At 36.3% G+C, this 25,711-nt stretch overlaps 1 protein-coding gene across 3 annotated transcripts in view; it reads left to right on the top strand.

Annotated features, from left to right (window-relative positions):
• The window catches only part of LOC149795471 (matrix metalloproteinase-21-like), a 168,455-nt gene that overhangs the window by 121,368 nt on the left and 21,376 nt on the right, over nt 1-25,711 (top strand). For all 3 annotated transcript variants that reach the window (XM_089965261.1, XM_089965263.1, XM_089965260.1), the window contains exon 3: nt 17,777-18,593. In XM_089965261.1, coding sequence (XP_089821387.1) covers nt 17,777-18,593 — 817 coding nt within the window. The remainder of the gene's footprint in view (nt 1-17,776; nt 18,594-25,711) is intronic.

Raw genomic sequence — 25,711 nt, 5'->3', positions numbered from 1 at the left:
CTTTAGTGTATCATACATGACCTTGACGCTACAGAGCTCGGCAATAGGCTACTACCTCCTGCCACGTAAACTCATCGCCAGAGGTTAATGTGTTAAACTCTATAAATACATGCATATCCTGTTTTATATTCTCGCCACGAGAATTGGACAGAATATAGCATGTACAAATTTGATTGTTCTTTTGTGTGTACATCAGTGTATGCGAGAAAACATCTTCTTTGTAAGATGCTTCTAATGAAAATCAATCTACACAAAACCCGTATTGCTATCCTACAGGACCAGTTAATGACTTCCATCTCCTCCTGCATCATCTCATCTGTGTTTTTATATTTGATAAACTTTCTTAATAAAAGTTTGTACCTTTGATAGTGCTTATAACAATGCATTTAACCTTTAACTGTCATAAATTTCGACCCTTTGTTATTTTGTTCTTGTACAAATTTTCATAGTTACTATATAAGTTTAGTTTAAATGCGCTTAGCATTAAGAAGTTAGTGTTAGGTCTGATGTCAGGATAATGTGACTGGGTGGGACATGATGCTACAGTTGTGTCTGTGGCATGATTCCCCAATGATAAACATTACTATAAACTGTCACACTGCAGACATTATAGTGATATGACTAAAATTGTTAAAGCTATGTTAAAAATCTAACGCACACGCACACATGACTTTAATTGTTTTAATTTGAGTGATCGATAGACTTTTAATTTGAATGATCAATATACATTATATTTGAGTGATCAATAGACTTTTAATTTGAGTGATCAATATACATTATATCTGAGTGATCAACAGACTTTTAATTTGTGTGATCAATAGAGATTATATTTGAGCGATCAGTGGACTTTTAATTTGAGTGATCAGTAGACGTTTTTAATGGAGTGATCAGTAAACTTTTAAATAGGTTTGAAGTCTTTGCTTGCGTATTTCCGATATTTAGCGTCGTAATTCCCGTATGATAAACTTAGTGTATCATATATATCCGTGGGTGACAAAATTAGTGTATAATGGACAACCCGTGTGTTACAAAATAGTTGTATGAGGTATATCCCGTGTAAAAGGAAGTTTGAACTCGGAAGAGCCTGCATTGCTTATTTTGTATTAATTCAGTGGCGTTACGTACTAGTGTGGGCCTCCAGCACAAATTCACAAATGGGCACCTCAGCGTACGTGGGAGTTTGGGCTCCCTTCTTGAATGCCCCACCGCCCCTTTCGTCATTGTGGGGACCGTGGGGACAGTATTCACACTGCTGCATGACTTAATAAGTGCCCGTAATATTATGTACATGTATATATTTATGGACTTTTGTCTGAAATAGTGTTATTATTATTATTATTATTATTATTATTATTATGTTACGTGTTTATGCTTTAATAAACTGTAACAAAAGAGAGTGAAAACAACACGCTTTGAAAAATTTAACAAATAATTTATTTTTCTGGAAAAACAATGTAAAAATGAAAAAATAAGAACTTGGGTTTTAAGAAATCAAATCCAGAAATAATCCAAGAATAATCCACGAATTGAAATTTAGAAGTCCTAGTAATGAAATGTTCTAATGAATTCAAGTTCTAGTCCCGACGAAAAATCCAAAATAAAAGGTGATGACGTATACTGTAGTCAGTATAGCGCTGATGTATTTACAGTTCTTTGAATCACAGAAAATAATATTCGGTGTTTGAATTCCGAATAAATTTCAAGAAATGTCTTTGCCCATGTATTCTGTATGAGCACTGAAATATTTCCAGGAAAAAGAATTAATTTTTTAGAATCCAATTAATTTGAATAAAAATTAAAATGTAACTCTAAACTTGGCACAAAGAAACACTTTCCAGTTGCCAAAGTAAAAGCCCACGCTGAGAAATATCTATCTAAACATCACTATTAAATCTAACTACTGTGCAATTTCTGAAAGACCCAGAATTGCGAAATATACGCTGTTTACATATCTAATTACGTACTCTCAGTATGACCTCGATAAAAACCAATCATTTCACTCCGAGAATAAAATAAAAATAGAAAGTTATTTACTTGTGTCATTGATTTCTGAATCAAGGTCGGGTACTAAGTCAAAGATAGAAACAGTGTTTCTATTTTTAGGTGTTTATAAAAAGAGTCAGGTCAAACTGAATTTTCGGGGGGGGGGGGGAATGCCAAATCAAGTAATCAAGATTACATTACTTTGACATGTAATGAAATTTTAAAAAAATTAAAGCTTACAAATAGACAATTAAATTAAATCAAATATTCATAACACTTATTATTATTATTATTATTATTATTATTATTATTATTAAAAGCTTTCCATATCTGCGTGTTAGATTGCGATCGGGAATAGTATAAATCTAAAATTTTACCATGGTTTATCAAGTTTCGTATATATTTATGGACTATTGTCTGAAATAGTGTTGTTTTTATTATTATTACTTTTATTATTATTATTATTTAAAGCTTTCCATATTTGCTGTTTAGATGGAGATCGGGAATATTATAAATATTATAGTTGTAACATTTTACCATGGTTTATCAAGTTACGTATTTGCTTTCTGACTTGATACAACTATAATAAATGTATTTTCTTTCTGGAATGACAGCTTCAATGTAAACCTAACAACAATAGTACATTGTCAGTAATTAAAAACTTCTGTATTCACACTTTTCATCCCTTACGCATTGCAAAAGAAAAGTACTTGTGTTATGTGGGAAAGAAAGACGCGTGTTTTTTTTTTTTTCTTCTTCTCCCGTTTCTTAAATCTAGCACACCTAAGAAGAGAATAGCTTGGTGGTCTTTAAGTAGAAGACTTTATCTCTGATAGTAATGTTGTTGATGTCGTTTTCAACAACCGTTATAAGCGTATTAAAATATTCAGAACAAGTTGATGCATCACTCATAATGGGAAACCATTTGTCCCAGGCGGCGGATATTCTGGTTATGAGAGCTTTGTAAGAGAACTGTCATTTCTATAAACTGCTTGCCTCACATCGCATCTTTGATAGTTAGTTCCGTTGTTCTTAGGTAAACTTACGTCGCATTGCAGGGGAAAGCATACGTTACTTAACAACGCTTGAAGGTTATAGATTGGAAGCGAAGATTGTACACAAATATTAAAGTTTATTCGGCATTTGATTAAATATGTTTACCAGTTTATTAATACAATACTGTAATCTAGGTATTTCCTAGCAGTTAAAATGAATTATGCTGCATAGTGACGAACGTTCTCATTGGAAGCCCTATGGCTAAAATACATGACGTAATGATCAAGAAGGACACATAACCATAAGAAACCGAAATATCTCATTCATGTCTCCGTGTCCGTACCGTATCATTAAATACTCTCTCTCTCTCTCTCTCTCTCTCTCCATAAGCAGTTTACTGTTACCGTTTAAACAGCAGATTGCTATGTCAGGCAGACTGCTGGGTTCGCGCACAAATGAGCCAAGGATTTATCCATTAATTATCACGAACATAGATCGTACATCTCCACATACCATTTCTCACCGATCCGAGGAACTTCTGATTATGTGTGTGCACATCAAAACCCAGTAGGGAGGAGGTCATTTACCAGTCACATGTCAGATAAATTCGGACATATTTCGATCAGTGTTTTCTTTAATGAATATAAACCTTTTCACCATATGAATGTTCACACCGATTTTCTATCTTTATTAAACAGCAGACTTGCAGAACAAGTCTCGGAGCCCGATTATAGTCTCGAAGTAACAGCTTTATGCATGATGTTATAAAATAAATACTTCTAGATCCCTTGAATGCGTTTCATGGCCTAGGATAACAATACTTTGTACACACTGCTGAATGTGAGTAGAATTTATACGTAGTAGATTTTCCCAAGTGGCAAATGTTACAAATCCAAGCTGTTTTTTTTTTTTTTTTTTAAGCTACGAGGCACTTGTTGTCAAGTGAAGCGGCCCTTCACATTATTGATGACAACCAAGCAAGTTCTCTTTGGTCTTTGTATGACAACTTTAACCGTGAATAAATTCGATACTCCAGCGAGTTGCATATAAAGTATTCAATAAGTTCGATCCTCCTGTGATCTGCATTAAAATTATTGAATAAATTCGATACTCCAATGAGTTGAATAAAAATGTATTGGATAAATTCAATACTCCAGTGATTTCCATATAAAGTAGTGAATAAATTCGATACACCAGTGATTTCCATATAAAGTAGTGAATAAATTCGATACTCCAGTGATTTCCATATAATGTAGTGAATAAATTCGATACTCCAATGATTTGCATATAAAGTATTGAATAAATTCGATACTCCAATGATTTGCATATAAAGCATTGAATAAATTCGATACTCCAATGATTTCCATATAAAGCAGTGAATAAATTCGATACTCCAGTGATTTCCATATAAAGAAGTGAATAAATTCAGTATTCCAGTTATTTCCATATAAAGTCGTGAATAAATTCGATACTTCAATGATTTGCATATAAAGTATTGAATAAATCCGATACTCCAATGATTTCCATATAAAGTATTAAATAAGTTTTTGTGTATTTGGCTAATATCTATACTTCATACCCACTCTCAATATTGACACCTTCAGTTGCATGAAAAAGAAGGCACTTTCGTGGTTGAAGTTACAGTTTATTAGCCGTTATTTCGAAACGTGATACAGCTCTCGAAAACGCTTGATCCTAAAGCTTTTTATGATATTTAAGATCGTGTCAGATAACGGATAAATTGCATTATTGTAAAGAGATAACTCTGTTCATTGCAACAATCTTCACGCCCTAGTTGGTACTGTATATACTAACGAATGCCATTAATGAGGAAATTGTTTAATGAGGAAATTGTTTTAGAGTACTTTCTAAGCGGTGTTCTGTTCAATTACGTATGAAAAAGTTGTTTTTTTTATAGCTTTGGTACATTAGTTCATATTAAATGATCCTTTTTTTGTAAAGCTTAGGGTACATTTCTTCTCATAAACCGAAATCCTGAAATAGATTCGAATTGAAGTTTGAGGAAAAAAGCGCCTTTAAGATTTTGACCAACTACCACTGTTCCTTACTCACACGGCGTAGCTTCTTTTAAATGGTAAATTGTATTAATATTATTATTAATAAATGACTCGCCGTTTCCCGGTTGGGGGGGGGGGGGCATTATAAGTAGGGCTACGGTTACTTACGATGACAACATGTAACATTTTGAAATGGACATTTCGTATTTTTTTTTACCATCAAGGATAATTTTGGGCCTAAAGTAGCAAGTCGATTGAGAACATCAGTATTTAAGCCAATTACAGACACTGATCCCTGGTCAAATTTAATTAAAACGATTCTTAATTGAAATTATCAACGGTTTCGTCGGTAGAAAGGTAAAAATTGATCAGATGCGACATTACCAGTATATTTTACCAATTTTAATATACCCACCTGAATTTTGGAAGTTTTTTTTTTTTCGAGATATGTACAGTCTCATGCTTGGAAAAGTTACGGTATTACTCCTTTCAATAGAAATTTGTTCAGTTTCATATGGGTAAACAACATCTTTCATGTTGGAAAAGCCAACATCTTGTAACAGCATATGTGCTTGGGATCCGACCTAAATTGGCAGGCAAAAATCTCACCAGTACCGGAATTTGACTCAGTTGTCAACGAATGTTTGAAAACTACGGTCCTTTTCATAACCGCTTTACATTTTCGGATAATGAAAGCTACTTTTAATAATCTGTTGTGATATATAATTCAATTAATATATAATTTAAAAACTTAAGAGTCTTTTTCTGACCAATGTAGGTGAAGGTAAAGCTATGACTAGCATATGCATATATGACGGATTGCCGTTTAACGGCACGTTATCATAGTAGTGGTGGTGCCGATTGAAAATAAAGTTCTACGAATAGAAATATAAACAGATTTGCACATAAAGAGGATTATGTGGCCCCGTATAAATAAACGTTAACATGAAACACTACAGGCAAAAATAAATTAAAGGTAAATATTTTCAAGTTTTGTAACGTGTATAGAAATCAAAGATTAAGTAAAACAAATAATTATGAAATGCTTAAAATAAAGTGCCATTTTTAAAAATGTATAAACCTCATGCATTCCTTTGAGAGGCATCACCTGTTGTAGCTTTTCATATACAAGTATCGTTCGATAAAAGTTTTTGCACCTAATTCGTTTAACAATACTTCGAACATTTGGGAAGTTGTTTATTTTTCTTTGAAAAAGTGGGTTAATGTTAATAATTTAACTTATAAGAAATTCACTTGAAACTTTCATGAAAATGTTCTTTTAATTTTAATGCCCTGTCACATCGACTACCCCCCACCCCATTCTCCGTCCCGAAATCAATCCCAGAAAAATATTCTGAATCGCAGTTTTAACTTTTCTCCAATTATAAGCGTTCCTCTTTGTAAATTGTACTTCACTATGCGTGGGTCAATCGGTCTTCACATTACAGTTTCAAAAGAAAATATCTCGTCTACATATGAATTTTTAGACTTTTCTGCGTGTAATTTGCCCCACACTGACCCAATCAGAAGTTTTTGTCCCATATTTTACTTCATTCTTTGCCTCATCGGATCACAACCGTAAGTTAAATATGCATTGACGGTGTTATCATTTTTTAACATATTACCGCACCGGTGCCGAGTGGTTATAGCGTCCGCCTCGGATGCGGTATGTCGCGGGTTCGAACCAATGAGGAGGATCACACACTTAAAGTACAAAGTGTATGATATACAGTAGCGATCATTACAAGTTTGTAACACATCAAATTTATAACAGCAGGTATTACAAGGCTTCCGTATAATAGATTATGGTATACAATATCCGTTATAACAAGTTTTTTTTTTTATAACATACCTGGTATAGGATATACAATAGCAGTTATTACATAGCTTTAACACACCAGGTATACGGTATACTATTACTAGTGGTCATGACAAGACTTTAGCATACCAGATATATATATATATATATATATATATATATATATATATATATATATATATATATATATATATATATATATATATATATATATATATATATATATATATATATATACAGTAGCAGTTATTACAAGGCTTTAACATAGCAAGTATATGAGTTATACAATAGCGGTTTTTAAAAGGTTTTAACATATCAGGTATGTGATACACAATAGCACTTATTACAAGGCTTTAACATACCAGGTATAGGATATACAATAACATTAATTACAAGGCTTTAAAATAGAAAGCATATGATATACAACAGCGGTCATTACAATTACTTTAATTTACATTACATTATTCGTGTTCTTAAATATGCAATGCATCACTGGACGCATTTTATGTCTCCGATATGAGGTTAGGAAAAACAACTGATTATGCAAATTAGGCATCCAGAAAAAATTAATAAATTTAAAAATACCTTGCAAAAATCAGAGCTTTTGCTCCGTCTCTAAAATTACATAGTGGATATCGTATGGTATGTTTTTCTTCTTTGTTTCATTGTGTTGCTTTGCAATATAATAAACATTATTTAAAACAATTCTCTTTAGAAACTGTTAACGCATTGTCCATTCAAATAGGCTGGTGGGTTTACTCTAATATTGTTCCACAAAGGTTACTTTATGTGATGAGAACACGGGTTCACACCAAATATATCTATATAAAATAAAAAAGGAGAGAACTTGTCGAGAAACTGCTGAATTTAAGGAAGGAATCGAGATCTCTCCTCAGTATGGATTGTAGCAAAAACATCTCATATCATTCTTTCCTTATTACTCGGTAAAGGATTGTAAAGAGTGCTTTCCAAAAGAAGCTACATTTACGTTTAATTCACCTCCAAGAATACAGTGGAGGGAGTGGATTTGGCTCAGTACTGAGGGTATTACATTTTTTGAAGCAGAGTTTTTCTTTACTTTCCTATACTTCAACATCAGGAGTCTCAGACACGAGGCCCGCCAAGCTGTATCCTGTGGCCTGCAAAATGATTGGCGTCACAAGGTGTCATGAGAGATATCAAAGGGGGTGCGGCCCTTGGGCCATCGAAAATGCCCTAATGCGGCCCTCAGGGTGGCTTGAGTTTTAGACCTCTGCTCAAGGGTGATTTATTTTCATGCCAAATATAATTAATTTTTATATTTAAAAAAATAAAAAAAACAGCACTTACATGTTTTGAAACTAAATTGGGAGTGCATTATATTTTAGAGAGAAAAAAAACAGCCCCTCCCCCTAGTCCCATAGCGAGTCGGAATAGTGGACGGAAGGGTGAAGGTTCGAATTCTTAGTGGATTAGCTAGAGTCGGTTACTGTGTGGTGCGGTCCTCCACAAGGTACTGCACTCCAATGTCTAAGACCGGTGTAACCCTTCTGTTGTTGTGTCAGAACACAAGCCAACAAAACCGACAACAAATACCGTGCAAAGATTTGACTGGGTTATTTTTTTTTAGATATGCCTTGTAAATTAGTACAGTAAGAGAATTGCTGTTTATATAAAGAATAAATGATATAGAGTGAGACCACATATAAACCAAGTACAGCATACCTGCTTTATTTGTGTACAGGCGGGATGCTACAGTTCTGGTGCCGCTATTTGACCTGACAGCAAGTTCGTTGTTCGCTAATGATGTTGCAGAAGGTCAGATGCATACCAGCACGTATCTTCATACCAATCTTCACATCAGTACGTTGATTCAGTTGGACGTAGTGAGGTCATTTCCACAGTCGGTAAAGAACTTAGTAGTATGAAGATGGGGCTTTTAGATTTCCTTTACCGTTCTGGGCTAGTGCCTTTTATATCTTATGACTTTACTCTTTTTTCACATGCGAGTGTACCGCGAATTTATTCAAGTGGACCGAACTTAAATCCTCGCGCTTGTCGCCATCGTGTACAAATTAAAACCGCCCCGGTTTCCTGTGGCTGTTTAGTCGAAAACTTATGGAACCGTGTGCGTTCACTTGCTTGTTGCTTGCGTTCGCGCAAGGCGCGTTTGTCAGGTCCGGTCCGGGTCACCCTTAATTGATAATTTTCAATAGATGACTTACGATTGCGCGAAGCGATAGCAACAGTCGCGTTTTGGTCACAACTGGCGAATTTGTGGAGTTTTCCTTTACTCCCCTCGAGACCAATCCCGCTGCGCCTCTAGCTTTAATTTGGTACAATTATTGACCGCAACTCAGTCTGCAGATGCAAATGTTGCCTGAATATAAGTTAGTGGGTTTGTAGAAGAAATCATTAAAAAAATTCTGATTTCGTATGCTGGACTCTTTCAAACGTGTAAAAAAAAATGGGGGGGGGGGTATTAAATCCCTTGTAGCGAATTTGAAAATGAATCGAATTATTGTTGATGAACGTGCCAATCAATAAGTTTGAGATACGGAATTGTCATACAGAACCGTGACTACGAGTCCATGCATGTCCTTGGATATACTATCTCCGTTAATATTTCGGAAGAGTCATTGCATTAAAAAAAAAAGCCATTACGCTTTGCACAAAAAGTAGCATTACACCTTGCACTAGAATGATCATTTTTGGTACCGAAACTTAGGCGCGATGGCAATTATGAAATGGATTCATTTTCATATTTGCAAGAGAGTTGAGGGTGTATTATATGTTGGCTCTCCAGTGCTTTTTAAATTTAAATGCAAATTCTTTTCACCTACAAGATAATTGTCTTGTTAGGCATACTCACACTCGCGTATTTTTCTTTATATCTGAGGAAACGTCAGTGTCAGATGGATTGCACACGAAATGAAAGTCAAATCTGATAATGGACTGTTACCAACGAGGCACTCATAATTGTTTGAGAGGTTTTGTAATCAAAGTTGATTGGAAAACATCCGTTGACTGTGAAAAGTTAGTGAGGCAACTTAAGATGCCTTTAAATCTCAAAGGAACACTATCTACAAATTCACCCCGAGAGGTGATAATTTCCCTGTATGAGAAAATTATATCAAACATTCGCCGAATATTAAAACTAGTACTTGAAGTTCCACCTATTGTCAAGGAAGGATTCATGAGTTTATCTCATACGATACTTCAGTTATTTAGACAGTAGTGTATTTCTACCAGTACAAAAAAAAAAATCCCGCTCTGCAGCACAAATGCATCGTATCGCTTCGAGAAAGGGGCCAAAAAATACAATACAGTTCTTCGAAGACGTATCCGGAGATCACAAGCTAATATTGATTCGATTATTGCAAATCTAGTAATAGGAAGCGCCGAAATTCCAAGATTTATTCGACCCCACTGGGGACATGGACGATGTGCCTATGCTGCGAGATAGAAGTATTCCAAATTGATAGAGTGGAAGAGGTCTTTGGTTGTTACCTCACCGTTCATGACAACGAAAGAGCTTATATTGACCAATTTTGATTTACTCGTGAAGACCAAAGTCAATTTCGCACTTTCAAGACATCGTGATGCGGAGAACAGGCATCGATAATACCTCGCACGTGGGAGACTGACATCGTCAACGTGGATTCGTCAACAGGAGCAGGAATTTGCTGGGTCGCGTACGTAGTAACACCTAAACATAATTCGTACTGGCTGGTACCCCCATGTAAAGTTGTTGATTATTTGCACTGTGGCTTAGCTACTCGACGGCATATTCGTCTACTGTTGTAGTATTCAACGTTACTGATGTAAACGCGAACACATGGTTCAACATGAAGACATCTACTTGCAGAATTACTGCACGCACTTGAGCGTGCACCAAACCCACTAGCGCTTTTCAACGTGCCTAGTCACTAAGAAACTACGATCGATAGCGCATGAAACGCCTGATAACGCGTTACGAACCAATGGGGCGAATATGTGGATCTGACCAGATTTGCCACCAATTAGGATTTTATTGAGTTGGACATCCGTGTCGTTGTTGGCGTGGATCCAAACGAATTTGTGATTTTTCAAGACCAAATTGGAAAATTGCAAACATCTAGCGTGACCATCAGCAATATTGTCCTGTAGTCCCGAGGAGTGTGGCGGAAAATAAAACCTGACCGAAATCACAGAGAACCAAGGAATTAGAGACCTCGGCGTGTTGTTTGCCTTTATCAAGGACTACGTTGATATTGCCAATGATGTGATGAAATAATACATCAACTAAACAGTTAAAAAGTTTAGATTCCGACCAGAAACCAGCGGATGTTTTTCTCGCGCGAGGTTCTCCGTGGAGCGAAATATAAAGCTCTCCAGGGGTAACCCGGGCGCAACCTGCACGATATCTATTGATAATCATCAAGTTATCCAGGCGTGACCCAGATGCGACCTGCTGAAAGCAATCCTAAAGTAAACGTCTATGACCCCATCTGTTTTTGACCAAACTGCCTTTCGAACCATGGGCGGATTTAATTTGAATAAAACAGGATGGCGGTACGTGTGCATCCACGGAACTAAATTCGCGATATTTCGAGTATGAAATAAAGATAAAGTCGTGAGGTATAGAAGGCGTTGCTTAGATCTGTTATGGAAATCTAATAGCCTCATTATCATATTACTAACTTACATTTTTGGTTTCTTCTACAGGAAGATGGGATGGAGGATAAGATGCGGTGTGGCACCGTTACACTGTTGTCCATTTCTTTTTCGAAGTTTATATTAAAAATGTAACAGATTTGTAGGTACACCATTCATATGGCATTGAGCTCAATCATATTAAAGTTTCGATTTCATAATAAATTCCAAACAGTGCTAAAACAGACGTATTATTGGTAGAGACTGAAATTTTTTCCACCGTGTTTCTACAGCAGGCGAATTCAGAATCTCTGCATAGTTCTTCCTTTGAGAAAGAAAGATGAAAACAAAACAGCAGAGTGAAGCAACAGTCAGTATTGTACAATCCAAGTGCCTCTGCTGAAAGAGATGAAATCCACAGTATATTTGCCCTTAAAGCAAAAAGTACGACTACTTAGACTAAATTCGTAAACCTCGTCCCCTAGGTTTACAAAATGAGCCAATGAAAATACGAGAAAACGGGTTCTAATTGAGATTACCAGTGCTTTGTTACGAAAGCATGCACAGAACGTATGGTATTTCATGCATATTTGTCCTCGCTAGCTAATTATCGTTTGTATTAGTATCGACAATCCGTGAAAAGCCTTGTAATACCTGCATTTATATATCATATGACTGGTATGCAACCGCTGGTACAGTGTCCTGTTAAATTCAGTGTTTAGACGCCCTTGGAGGGATTCGATGTTGTAGTTGTTTTGTTGTACGCCATTTTCAGCACATGATAACTAAACATGACTGCTAGTATGACTGGTAGAGGAATAACACAGTAAAGCCTCGGTTTCAACCACGGACCCACGAGAAGCTACTGGTAATCTTATACCCACATTGGCCGAGCCTGAGACTCGAACCCACGCACACAGAGGAGAGATGACAGTAATCGGTAAAGGCGTGCGATTTAGACCACTCGGCCATGCTTTTTTCAATAATATATTTCTAATTTCAAATTTGAAACACATTTTTCAATCATTGAATGAAAAGCAAAAACATATTGAACATTATTGTCCCATTTCAGCCAGATATAGAGACATTGTGCGTTGATGTGGTATGATCAGTTTCTCTCCTTTATGTCAAAGACACAGCCATAGTGCGACAAGCGATTGTTGCATTTATTATTTGTTCGTCTGTTTTGTGTCCCTACTGTAATAAGCGACCCCTGGTGACCGATTGCTCCAAGGCTCTTACCTTTATAGATCACCAAGCTCTCTTCCAACTTAGCTCAGCCAACGTAGGCACGTGAGAAAGCTTGCCACTATCTTCCCGTGGGTAATTGGTTCTTCGCGGGGTTTTCCGAATTTCTTCCTCAACCAAATGCACTGTCCACCATATAAAACCTAAGGTCTGTTGACAAATGGCGTCAAACCCACCAAAGAAGCAACTACTATTGGTGTTGGCTAGAACCTTCCAGAGTGAACATATTATATCTGAGACGAAATATGTGAAATCAGTGAGACATGTTTATAGTTAATAGCATGATCTCCATGTAGCATGATGAAATAAAGCCCCGCATCACGTAGCTGCAGATAGACACGTTATTTAATGAATGCGCCATGCAAGAAATTGTCCGTGTGAACTGCCCGAAACGGGAATTTAAATAATTGGGATTAGTTTAATGTTTTTCTTCTTTATTAAACAGACGGAACGAGACAAATTTGAGGCTTGCTTATACATTTTAAATTTATGTATAGAAATCCTGAAGTCCTAGTCTTATAAAGCGTTATAACCTTTCCGTAGTCCTTTTTTCATATGGTCATTACTTTGATGGTCATTAGATAATTCACTGTCTACATCTTCTGGGTTCAAATGGGAAAGAGCTATCACTTACCCTGTATAAGGTATATGTGACCTTGAAAAGGCTGAATGAAGGTGAAGAGGCTTAAAGGGTTTCATTGCCTTGCGACACGATATTCTCAGTGACACTTAAAAAAGGTACTGACATTGCCTTGCGACACGATGTTCTCAGTGCCACTCAAATAAGGTGTTGACATTGCCTTGCGACACGATATTCTCAGTGCCACTCAAATAAGGTGTTGACATTGCCTTGCGACACGATATTCTCAGTGACACTCAAATAAGGTGCTGACATTGCCTTGCGACACGATATTCTCAGTGACACTCAGATAAGGTGTTGACATTGCCTTGCGACACGATATTCTCAGTGACACTCAAATAAGATGCTGACATCGACTTGCGACACGATATTCTCAATGACACTCATATAAGGTGCTGACATTGCCTTGCGACACGATATTTTCAGTGACACTCAACTAAGATGTTGACATTACCTTGCGACACGATATTCTCAGTGACACTCATATAAGGTGTTGACATTGCCTTGCGACACGATATTCTCAGTGACACTCAAATAAGATGCTGACATCGACTTGCGACATGATATTCTCAATGACACTCATATAAGGTGCTGACATTGCCTTGCGACACGATATTTTCAGTGACACTCAACTAAGATGTTGACATTACCTTGCGACACGATATTCTCAGTGACACTCAAATAAGGTGTTGAAGTACAATTCACATTCTTCACCTTCAATTTATATTTAGTGCCTGAATAAGAATATGACTTGATGTTTAATGGCAATTATAAATCAGTCACATTAATAAATATAAGGACATGATTATTCTAATTAAGGTTTGTGTACACCATACTATTTTCGCATTATGGCTTTCGGTGAGTATAACAGAAACTAACTAAATGCGTTGTAATTAATTGTAGCTGAAATTATTACCGAGATTACATTATTGGTAAAAATACTGAATCAGCTGCCACGTAAGCAAGTATTCTTTTTTACCATCTAAAATTTCACCAGAAATCATATCAGAACAGTTTTGATATAACCCCTATACGTGTACATGGGATTATACGCCATTAACTCTTAAAGAAAGATAATTGCTTATTAGTCATTATATTCATGCTGTACTTGAGCTACAATAACTTTCATATTCCGCTCAGTACATTTAAATTTATATATTGATGCTCCATGACTACCGCCACCACCACATCCGCTATTACTATTGTTTCTGCTGCTACGATGATTGGTAATAATATAACTATCTAATATAAGCCGCAAATCTACATATACTAGTCTCCACAGCAAATCTACGCTTTAATTTAACCGATTGTTGCTGTCCATATTTTAAACAATTGTTTAGAATTGTCGGATATAATTACTAGTTCGTTTAGATTTGTTACAAAGTGTTATCCTCGCATGCTAATTTCACATCAGCTGTAACTAACAAGACGATGCCGGAATAATCACTGTAAGTAGTAACTAGACAAAGACTATTAACTATTTTAATGATCTTCTAAACTTGTATGTGTGGTTTTGTTGCAATTATTTACATCATACGTAAGGAATACTACTAATTTAAGATGCATTCCGCAAAGATTAATTTTTTGTTTCGCGGGCAGGTGATGTACATTCAATTAAGAATGCCAGCACAAACACATAGGAAGCGTTACCGACATTGAAATTTAATGTAAAGTAAGTTATAATTTGTACGGGTAAAATAGTTCAGACTACATCAAATCAGAATTTCTCTCAAAATCAATTTTTCTTTATCTCGCCTTAAATTCTGAGATGTCATCACCGGCAAATTATTTAACATGGGCCACGTGAAGAATATGTACGTTAATTAAGATGCAGTTTTATGACCTTAAATCAACATGATTCAACTTCTTAGTCTAATCTTTAAGATTTTGACATATCTCATCTGAAATGTTCCATATGTGCGCCGAAATTAGGAACTCTGGAATTTCGGATAAATCACGGTTCAACATAAGAAATTCAGAATTATGAAAAATGTCTTTCTGTTGACCGAGTTTTCCTCAAAGCGTGCGCGGTCATAGACTGCTAAAAATATTAAACAGTCTGGTGCGCTGGCATATTTTTAGTTAACCCGGTAGTTATATTTTTATTTACAGTATAAGTTTTACTAATTATCGAATCAGACCATCGAAATAAACAGGATGCCAATAATGAGGGTTGGGTCCAGAAAGTAAACAAGTATGTTTACATTCAGCATCACTATATGACAGGAATATTTTCACATTACACGAATTCTCTGTTGCATTTGCGTTTTTGTAAACAACAGGATACATATATATATATATATATATATATATATATATATATATATATATATATATATATATATATATATATATATATATATATATATATATGTAAATATATATATATAGGGTTCACCGATTTTGTGAAGGAAGTAGTAATATTGGTTCCACAAAAACGGAAGGGCAAGGCTTAAAACCCGATCCAGGTGGAAGTGTCCTCTTGGTCGGAAACGGAACACTCATAATGTCATCATATAAGCGGTCGGCTTCGATTAAGGCGGCGGCATGCCAAAAATGAGCCACATTATTTTAAATATTGTGATGTAATACAAAGACACAAAAAAATCTTCTAATTCATGTACAGTACAATTCAGTAAATTAGCACTTTGATTTTAAATTGTATCACGTACCCTGGCAAATTGTCACAATGAACGAATATTGTAATACTAACCAGCGGTGCAATAACATTTAAGGTAAATTGATATATTAACCGATAATGTATTAAAATCTTAAGCGACTGTGTTTGCTTCACATGTTATTACTCTATTGGTTAATTCTACATTATCGGTAAATTTGTTATTGCAGTAATGGTTAGTATTACATGGTTAGTAATCATTATAATATCAGTTGAACCAAACCTGTATTCTGAGTCATATTTTTAACAAATCAGAAACAAAATTGTGGGTGATTCACCAACGCCAATTTAACCCCGCCGGTGTCCTAAGCGATTAGAGCGTCCGTATCTGATGTGGGAGGTCGCGAATTCGAACCCCGACCGAGTCATGCCAAAGACTTATAAATATGGTACTAGCAACTGCCTCGCTATGCGCCCGCATTAAGACGTTAGTGTTAGGATTGGTTGGCCTGGTGTCAGGACAATGTGACTGGATGGGACGTGATGTGGCATGTCTGCTGCACGATGCCCCAGTGCTACATACGCATTACTACATGCTGCCACACTGCAGACATCATAGCGATATGACTGAAACATTTTTAAAGCTACGTTAGAAATCCAAATCACACACACACACAAACAACCACACACAACCACAAACAAACAAGACAAATATCGATTTATGATAGGTATAGTGTAGATCATTGACTTCAGAAAAGGTTGCACACTCAGTCTTCAATTTAGTTCAATATTCATAAAGTACACAATTGGCTATGTTATTTATGTATACAAAAAATAAGTTGTGGGAATTGTTTGTACAAACATACAAACAGTATAAATGCTCTCTCTCTCTCTCTCTCTCTCTCTCTCTCTCTCTCTCTATATATATATATATATATATATATATATATATATATATATATATATATATATATATATATATATGCCGTTGTAAGGCACCTCATTGCCTTTCTTTAGCGGTGTGATGGGTAATTATATCCATAACTTTAACAAATGGTTTAGGACCGGGGTTTGGGGGAACACGGTCGGATCATTCGAATCTTTTACACAACCCAGTGTATGCTATTCTAGCAATATTAATATAAAGTAAGAAAAGCGTGTAAATTGTATGATTGTGACGCGCTTTCTCTGAAGACAAAAACAGATCTGTTTCAAATTGTATTTATCACTGCAAATAAAGTAGACATACGGCTACATAACTGACTAAATCAGCCCTTCAAATGAAGGACACCCTCCCCCCCCCCAAAAAAAATATATCATGGGTGGGTACCTAAGGTTAGAAATGATAAAATTATGGACTGAATTAAAATTCGCCACCGTTTCATATAGTATGACACAGAATATCGTACAGTGTTTTATGACTCATTCATAAACCTGTCAAAAGAAGACACGCAAGGGAACACATCACATTTGTCCTTTATTCTGAAGTATGCTTCATAAAGAGGTGGAAAATCATACTGATTTTGTTTAAAACGGGATTTATAAATTTTGACCTTAAAGAGCATGTCTCCTTTTATGGAAGTGTCCACAACATCAGATAACACAAACCTCTGTTGCATCATTTTTGTTTGGTACGAAATCAGCCATATTCTTATCCAGATTGCACCGTCCTAACAATACCGTCGTTCAGTAAATGTTGACCATTCCGTACATATATTTACTGTTGATGCCATGAAGAATAGAAGCCGATGTCAGGGGTTTTTTGGGGTTGGTGGGTGGGTGGGTGTTTTTAATAATTTTTCTTCTTCTTCAGACTTATAATTGTATCTTTGTAATTTCAGTTACAATTAGAGAAATATGGATATTTACGATGCCGAGTGAAGCGTCGGAAGCGGTCGATATTCCCAGGTTTAGAACTATCAGAAGGTAAATTTAATAGTCGTGAAGGTGATAACCTCCCCTTGTGTAGTGACAGTGAAGTACAACAGGCAATTCGCCACTACCAAAAGACATACAATTTACCCGAAAGCGGTGTGATAGATAAACAGACTCGAACACTCATGAGCACATCGCGGTGCGGGAACGCCGACACAAAGACGGATGACGTCCTTCCCGATGCAATAGAAAATATGGAGAAAAGCACCCAAGAAGTGCTGCACGATTTTGTGAAACAGAATTCCCTTAGTAATAATAATGATAAGTTCAAAAGTAGACCCTGGAAAAGATCGACTGGTCAGAGTCAGTTAATGAGAGTCATTGCCGGTAAGGATACTGTTTCGAGCCTAGAAAGGAGAAAACAATATCTTCATGAATACATTGAAAGGTTAAAAAACGAGGATCCATTTTTATATAATGTAGATAAAAATGACGACGAAAATAATCGGACAAACAGAGAGAAAAGATCAGTTATCATAGAAGAAAATAGGAGCAATACTTCATTAGCTGACAGAGTGAGACTGGATCCACAGAAGTTTGAGAAACACGTTATCACGTGGAGATTACTAAATTCCGGATATAGCACAAGAATCCCGGCGGAGGATCAACGAGCGACAATCGATCTAGCCTTCAGAATGTGGAGTGAAGTGATTCCATTGAAATTCAAGGAGGAAACGAGTGGCGATATTCAGAATGTGGATATAGAAGTATCATTTGGCAAAGGTAAGTTACGCATTATCCCTTTCTTTGAGCTTGAAAGGTTATGCTTTCTCGAGCCTTTTAGTAGCTCTTGAGGCCAGAGTTTATCCGTTTCTTTGCCATGAAGCTATACCCAACTTGGGTGAGGTTGAAGGTTATGGTCGAAAATGTCTTCGCGAACCTTTTAGCACTCCAGTGGTCAGAAATTGTACTCTGTTTAAGTGAGGATGAATGCTAAGGTCATGAGGTTTTCACGAATCTCCTGGTACTCTTATGGTTGTAATTCATATCGGTTTCCATGCCGTCAACCAATAACCAGCTTAAGGGAAGTTAAATTCTAAGGTTAAATAGTCCTAACTAGCCTATTATTTGCTCCTAAGGTAGGAGTTATCTCGCTTTTCATCATTTTCTAACCCCACGTAAAGGAGGTTGAAGGCTCAGGTCGAAAGGTCTTCTCCTCTTCTCGAGTCCTTTAACAATCCTAAAGCTTAGATTTTGCCATGAACTCTAGTTGAATGGGGTTGAAGGTTAAGGTCGAGAGGTCCTCACGAGTATGTTACAACTCCTTAAACCGATGGTTATTTCCGTTTCTATGCCATCTTGACTGACAAAAAGTTTGAACAACCTTTAAGTAGCCAATCAGATCGAAGCCTATCAACGGTTTCCTTGTCACAAAGCGACAAAGTGAGTATGGCTTCATTTTAGGTGGAACTTCAGTCAGGCGTTCTGTTTTGTCCTCTTGGGTTGTCACAGAGGTGGTTTTGCGATAGTTATCAAAATAAGTATATCTGCTGCTACTATCTCCAGCTGATTTCCTGTGAAATGAAAACTGTTATATCTCCAAACAATTTCAAGTGCATTTACAGTCGACAAAGAAAATTCAAAGTCGAACCAATACGAAATTGATAACAGTGTTAGTTATATCGATTTCAGTGGCCACAGTTTGCAGAAATGATCATGTTTTTGAAACCAGAAGATTTTTGCTTTCTACATTAAGATTTTCTCCTTAATAACACACATAAAATTTCAGAACAGCAATACGGCGGGAATAATGATAAATTTGTTAATTTACAGACTGCGAAATTCGGGTAAAGACATTGTTTTCAGCTTCAGGTAGTTCTGAAGACGGCAAGTAATACACGCTTCGCGACGACGGAGTAATGCATACTTCTTGGCGACGGCAGTAATAATTCTCCTTTGCGTATTTGCCAGGCTTACGAGTTATGGAAAGTCGAAAGTCTAAGAGGAAAAACAAACTGCGAAAAACGGAAGGCTGTGTTTGCCTAACTTTTCGAAACTGAAGGCAGTCTGTTCCAAGGGAAATTTAATGTACCATTTATACTCGCTTATAAGACTTGTCCAACTGCAAACTGCAGAGACCCAGATCTACCATCACATAATGCGCCAGCAGATCTGGGTTTGTGCAGTTTGTTAGAAGGAATCAGTAAAACAAACCAAGCAGACCCTAATCAGCAGGCTTATTATGATACGACAGATCAGGGTCCTTATTCGCAACTTGACTCGTGTTATAAGCGAGTATGTATGGTATAAGCCTCATAGCAAACTAATTTACTGTCATTTCTGCAAAAATTTCACCAACATTAGTCTCCTATTGCTATTTTAAAATTTATAAACACAAAAATGAATCGGTTCAATTGCGGATCTTTATTTCTTTTGAATTTCTTTTTCTTTTTCAAACTTCTGACATCTGATAATTAATTAGCATCAAATAAAATCTCATTTATTAAGATTTTAATTCAAAAAGTTTAACATCCACTGTTCTGACGTAGAATCCGCCTGGATACTGCTGCCACCTTCCTGACACAAATATATCTTGTTACAATTAAACACCGTACGGGCATTAATCTTTCTTCAAACACCGTACGGGCATTAATCTTTCTTCTGTGACTCGCATTTCTGTACGGGCATGAATCTTTCTTCAGTGACTCGCATTTCTATACGGGCATGAATCTTTCTTCTGTGACTCGCATTTCTGTACGGGCATGAATCTTTCTTCTGTGACTCGCATTTCTTAGACCAAGTTTAAAGCGATTTCCTCTGTATTGTCAGCAAATGAATATTTTTGGTAGTAGGTACTGGTGAATAGATCGTCCGCCTCGGATGCGGGAAGTCGCGGGTTCGAACCACAGCCGAGCCATACTAAGGATTTAAAAAAAAAGGTACTTAGAGCAGCCTCGCTAGGCTCTCAGCATTAAGAGGTTAGTGTTAGGACTTGTCGGCTAGGAGTCAGGATAATGTGACTGGGTGGGATATCATGCTACAGGTCTGCGACATGATGTCCCAGTGCTAGACATCAATATAAACTGTCACACTGCAGACATCGTAGCGATATGACTGAAAAATTGTTAAAGCTACGTTAAAAATCTAAAAAAAACACACTCTTTCTCACCTCTTGTGATAATCAATCTTTTCACGAAAAGTATAAATAATTATGGAAGAGTGATATCCATATATTGCGGCCTTTTCCGCAACGGAGGAAAATCTCATCAATATAAGAATTAAGTTTGCCACGCTTTTGCTCTATCGGCATGATAGTCAGTTTGGATAAGTTTGTATTGGCATCGTATGAAATAAAGTATGTTTTTTTATCAACATAATTATAACAGTTCTAAATCAGCACCCACGCAAACATCGAATAGGAACGGAAATAATAAATTTTCCACCAATAAGCTAATCGGGAGCCAGAGTCTGGAAGTTGTCCGATATCGCCCCTTAAAGAGGCCAAATACCGCCCTGATTTCTGGATTACTGGAATCTGTACTCCTACTGGTGCTGTGGGCATCTGCATCCTGTCATCCATGATTCTGACTCGACGGGTGGACTCGATCCTATTGATTACGTTATATATCGTCACCAAAGGATTCTAATGCACGTATTCTACATAGAGCATACTGCGCAGAAAAAAAAAACAAAAAAAAACGTTCCATTGAGCTTTGGCATAGATGAAGAAACTGAAGCAAAGGTGATACAGATATAGAAATATATCAGAAACGATGATTTATGTTTATATCTGGTGTCGTCCTTGCCTTTGTTTCCCTTTTATTTTATTTTTTTGCTTGCTTGCGTTCTCCTGCTTCACATACATATTTGAACTACATTAAAAGTGTCGTTTCTGTTCTTCCCTTTAGTTTTGTAATATATGATAATTGGCTTATAAGTTCGCGTCTTTGCGTACGTAGAGCAACTGAAACATTGTGTTTATAGAACCAGTTTGGTAACTGCCATATGACCCTTTCGTCTACTGGCCGCCAGAAGGCAGGTTTGTTTCTGTCTTTTATTTGTATGCATGTTTTTGTCTTGGCTATTAATGACGAACATGTTTATCTATCTGTTTGCCATTAGTGATGCATCCAGTCAACACCACCTTTGCTCTTGTCTGGCTGTTTGTCATGGAATATTTATTCCATCAAAATTGTTTTATTGACTCCTCGAGATATTTAAGTTTTTAAATGAAGGGGTAGTAGATTGAGTCAGTCTCATCTATATATACGAAAAGATAAAAGCTTTTTCGTTTTTTAACGAGGTCTTAAAATACAAATGAAAGATAATTTTACTTGCAATTTATTTGCCTACAGACATGGGAGATAATTTTGCTTCCTATGTGTTGGCCTACAGACATGGAAGAAGGTGCTACACTTTCAGATGGGTATTTTGATAATTTGAACACCACTGAAAATTGTAATTAAAAAGATTTAAATAAAATTTATATTTCCTCAAATCACAGCATTATATTTGATTGACTTTATTCATATGTTGCTGGACGCGTTTGAAATATTGTTTTTAATAAGAATACATTGAAAATTGAGATTTTTCTCGTTCATTTATTCAGAAACGTCAAATTTAATTTTCTCTTGGAAAATATAACGTTAATGTTTTTGCTAGTAATATAAATAATATTATTGCTTCTAATTTATATATATATTTATCAGAAGTTGAATATAATTTATATGACACAGCTCCGGTTAGAGCGTCCCTCTCGGATGCGAGAGGTCGTGGGTTCGAACCCTGGCAGAGTTTTACCAAAGACTTACAAAAATGGAACTAACATCTGCCTCGCTTGGCGCTCAGCATTTAGAGGTTAGTGTTAGGACTGGTCGGCCTGGTGTCAGGATAATGTCTGCGGCATGATGCCCTCGTGCTAGACATCACCATAAATCTGTCACACTGCAGACATCGTAGCGATATGACTGAAAAATTGTTAAAGCTACGTTAAAATTCCATATCACACACACACATAATTTATATGTATTTTTTTTAAATATAAGGAAGAAAATGCCTGATTTTATAATATTTTAAATTAGCATTCCTCAAAGGTGATATCTTTAGAATCAGGGAAAGGTAATACGGTTGTGATGAATTTGTCTTCCCTGATAAAAGCTTTAAATTCTAAAACTTAAACACTGCTTCATAGATTATGTTAACAGTTTCAACGTTGTTTATAAGACGTCCACCTCATTTTTAACATGCTTACTTTCTAACTGTATTATTACTTTCATTTGTTTAAAGTGTGTTATAATACTATAAACCATTTGTTCCGAGTGTCCTATAATATTAGCCACTTGATCAGATAGAAAATCAAATTAAGTCACAAAAAGGAAAACGTAAAAATAAAAATAAAAATCAGAGATCAGAATAATTGCACAGATAATGAGCAGGTCTTGGAATAAAGTGTTTTTTTTTTTTTTTTCTTCTTCCTAGAAACACATCCATAGTATTTATGCTCTATCTTGCTGCGACGGACGATTTGTGGTCCGTACTAAATCTTTCCGTTTTAATGAGGTAATCGGTATAACGAAGTATTCTCTATATGTATAAGTGCTATAAAGGGTACATTGAGGGTGTCATGATATCAAGGACTCTGTGGTAAGGATTTTCCTTATTACAACGGTTTACTGTATTTAGTTGTGCACGAGAAAATATTTGGGCCCACAAGATGCAGATGATAGCACGATTAAACCCATACATTGTTTGTTATGTGACTCATGCCAAAGTTTGACCCATCAGAATAAGGTTTGACCCTGCAGTAACAAGTTTGTTACTGTACCTCTCCGGTTCAAAAGTTCTTATTTACGGAGGGCTGGTGTCTTAAGTGGTTCATAGACAATAATTATGGCAAATGGTCATAAACCTAATTCTTTCCAAGGCAGTCGGGAGTTGTACCGAACACTTTCGCATACCATCTGCGCGGGCGTCTAATTGAATAAATAAAACACTTAGGCCGTCCAAATATGATAGTGAATCATCGCTACCTACGATTCAATCTACTCGTATGATGTATTTATAATATATTAAACTGAGAATCTACTTTACTCAAGTAGACATCGTGGAGTAGTGTGACTCTCCAACAACGTCTCTGCACCTTCACCGAGAGTCTCCTTAAGTGACAGGCATTTCGTGGAGATTTCATGTCAATACTTGTACCATATTGTTACGATGTAAACCTTGACGGTCAAGTATAAAATAATAAAGGGTAGTTGTTTTTAATTGTTTTCGTTATGTTGGACTCGGTAAATTTAATGTTCGTCAACTAAACTCTTTGCCGGTACTTGGCCAAAAATTAGCCAGCCAATTTTATTGGCCCGTAACTAGTAACATTTTAGTCTCCCGAATAGTTAGTGACGTAATTCCCACGACAGTGACGTTATTCCCATAGCTGGTAGTTTTGGAATCTTTCCCTGAACACCAGAGATTGGTTTATGCGGTGCATTATGGGGGAAAAGTACGCAGATTCCATGATACAACGATTCAGAATGATAGTGTTCTACGGTCTCCCTCCCGAATACCGGAACCGTGAAGCAGCTGTCAGCGACGATAGGTGCACATTTAGAATTTTGAATGGTAACAAGGTTTCACTTAAACTCTCGTGACAAAACAAGAACGTTTTAGTTTATAGAGAGCGAGGCCAAGATTCAGTAGATGCGTGGAAATATAGATCCATTTGTGGAACAAGTCGTTCAATTTCAATGTTTATATTATTCATGTTGGACACCTGTCTTTTTGTCTGACACCCATGCTCAGTGTCAAGAAAGAACACTTCAGACTTGGAATTAAATCGAAGCATCCCTGCCTTTTTCCCGTCAAGTCGAGAAAGAAACGTCAGATGTGATTGCCGCCATGGAGAACTATTTATCGGAACTACTTTTTTTGACCTGACACATTATGGTGGTGGAGGAAGAGTTACAGTCGGAATATCGTCTGTCAGTTTTGTTACAGCAGTATCCGATGCACTCTACCTAAGGCAAATCACCAAATCCATCAAGGTGATGTGCATTACTACAACTACTTCCGAGGTTATTTCTATACTCAAAGCAAATGTTCGAGCGGTTTTACGATCGATTAGAATTGTGTATTCATGTTTGATGTCACGTCCACTCGATCTTTATTGGAAACGAGTTGCAGCGGTTCAGTCTGAGACCTATTGTTTATTCATAGGTGTGCAATACGTGCTTACTGAATTCAGTACCAAATCGATCGTGAATATTGAAAAGACACGTGGAATAATTAATTAATACTAAAACACGTTTTCTCATAAATGAATATTTGAAACTTTGCACGCGCAATATAATTTGCTAAATTAGGTAGAGTTGTCTTACGAATACAATTCGCAAATTTTACACATTTTATCATAGAATGATGTTTCCAATAATATCTGTTAATGAGGGATTATCTCAAAAATAATTTTTAATACAATCCAATAAAAAATCTTCATTAGCCTATTTTGATTATAAAATAAAATAAAACTGTCGCAATAAAGACTTACTTTGTCTTGCGACTTACGGCCACCATAACCTTAAGTGGAACATTGTAGTGTCTTCTGTCTAATAAGCACAACCATTTATCAGCCATTATACGATATAATTTTCAAGATGGCGGCTGTAATAAAACACGGAAATATTTGAAAGAAAACTCCAAGGCAAGAGAAGAGGCACTTTAATTTTGTAGAATTTTAAATCTCTAATATCACGAGGCCATTAAGATTGCGGATTTGCTTGAGTCCGTGCCTATTCATTGTAAAGTATCTTCGCAAGGGTTTTTACCTTGAGTTTGACTGGTTTTCATTCATGGAAATTTGGTTATTGGAATAATAAATGTTAAAGTTTAGACTCGTTTTCAATATGTAG

The sequence above is a fragment of the Sinohyriopsis cumingii genome, chromosome 7, assembly GCF_028554795.1.
Source record: "Sinohyriopsis cumingii isolate HCF-2022 chromosome 7, ASM2855479v2, whole genome shotgun sequence".
Lineage (NCBI taxonomy): Eukaryota > Metazoa > Mollusca > Bivalvia > Unionida > Unionidae > Sinohyriopsis > Sinohyriopsis cumingii.
This window is presented reverse-complemented; position numbering and strand designations above follow the sequence as displayed.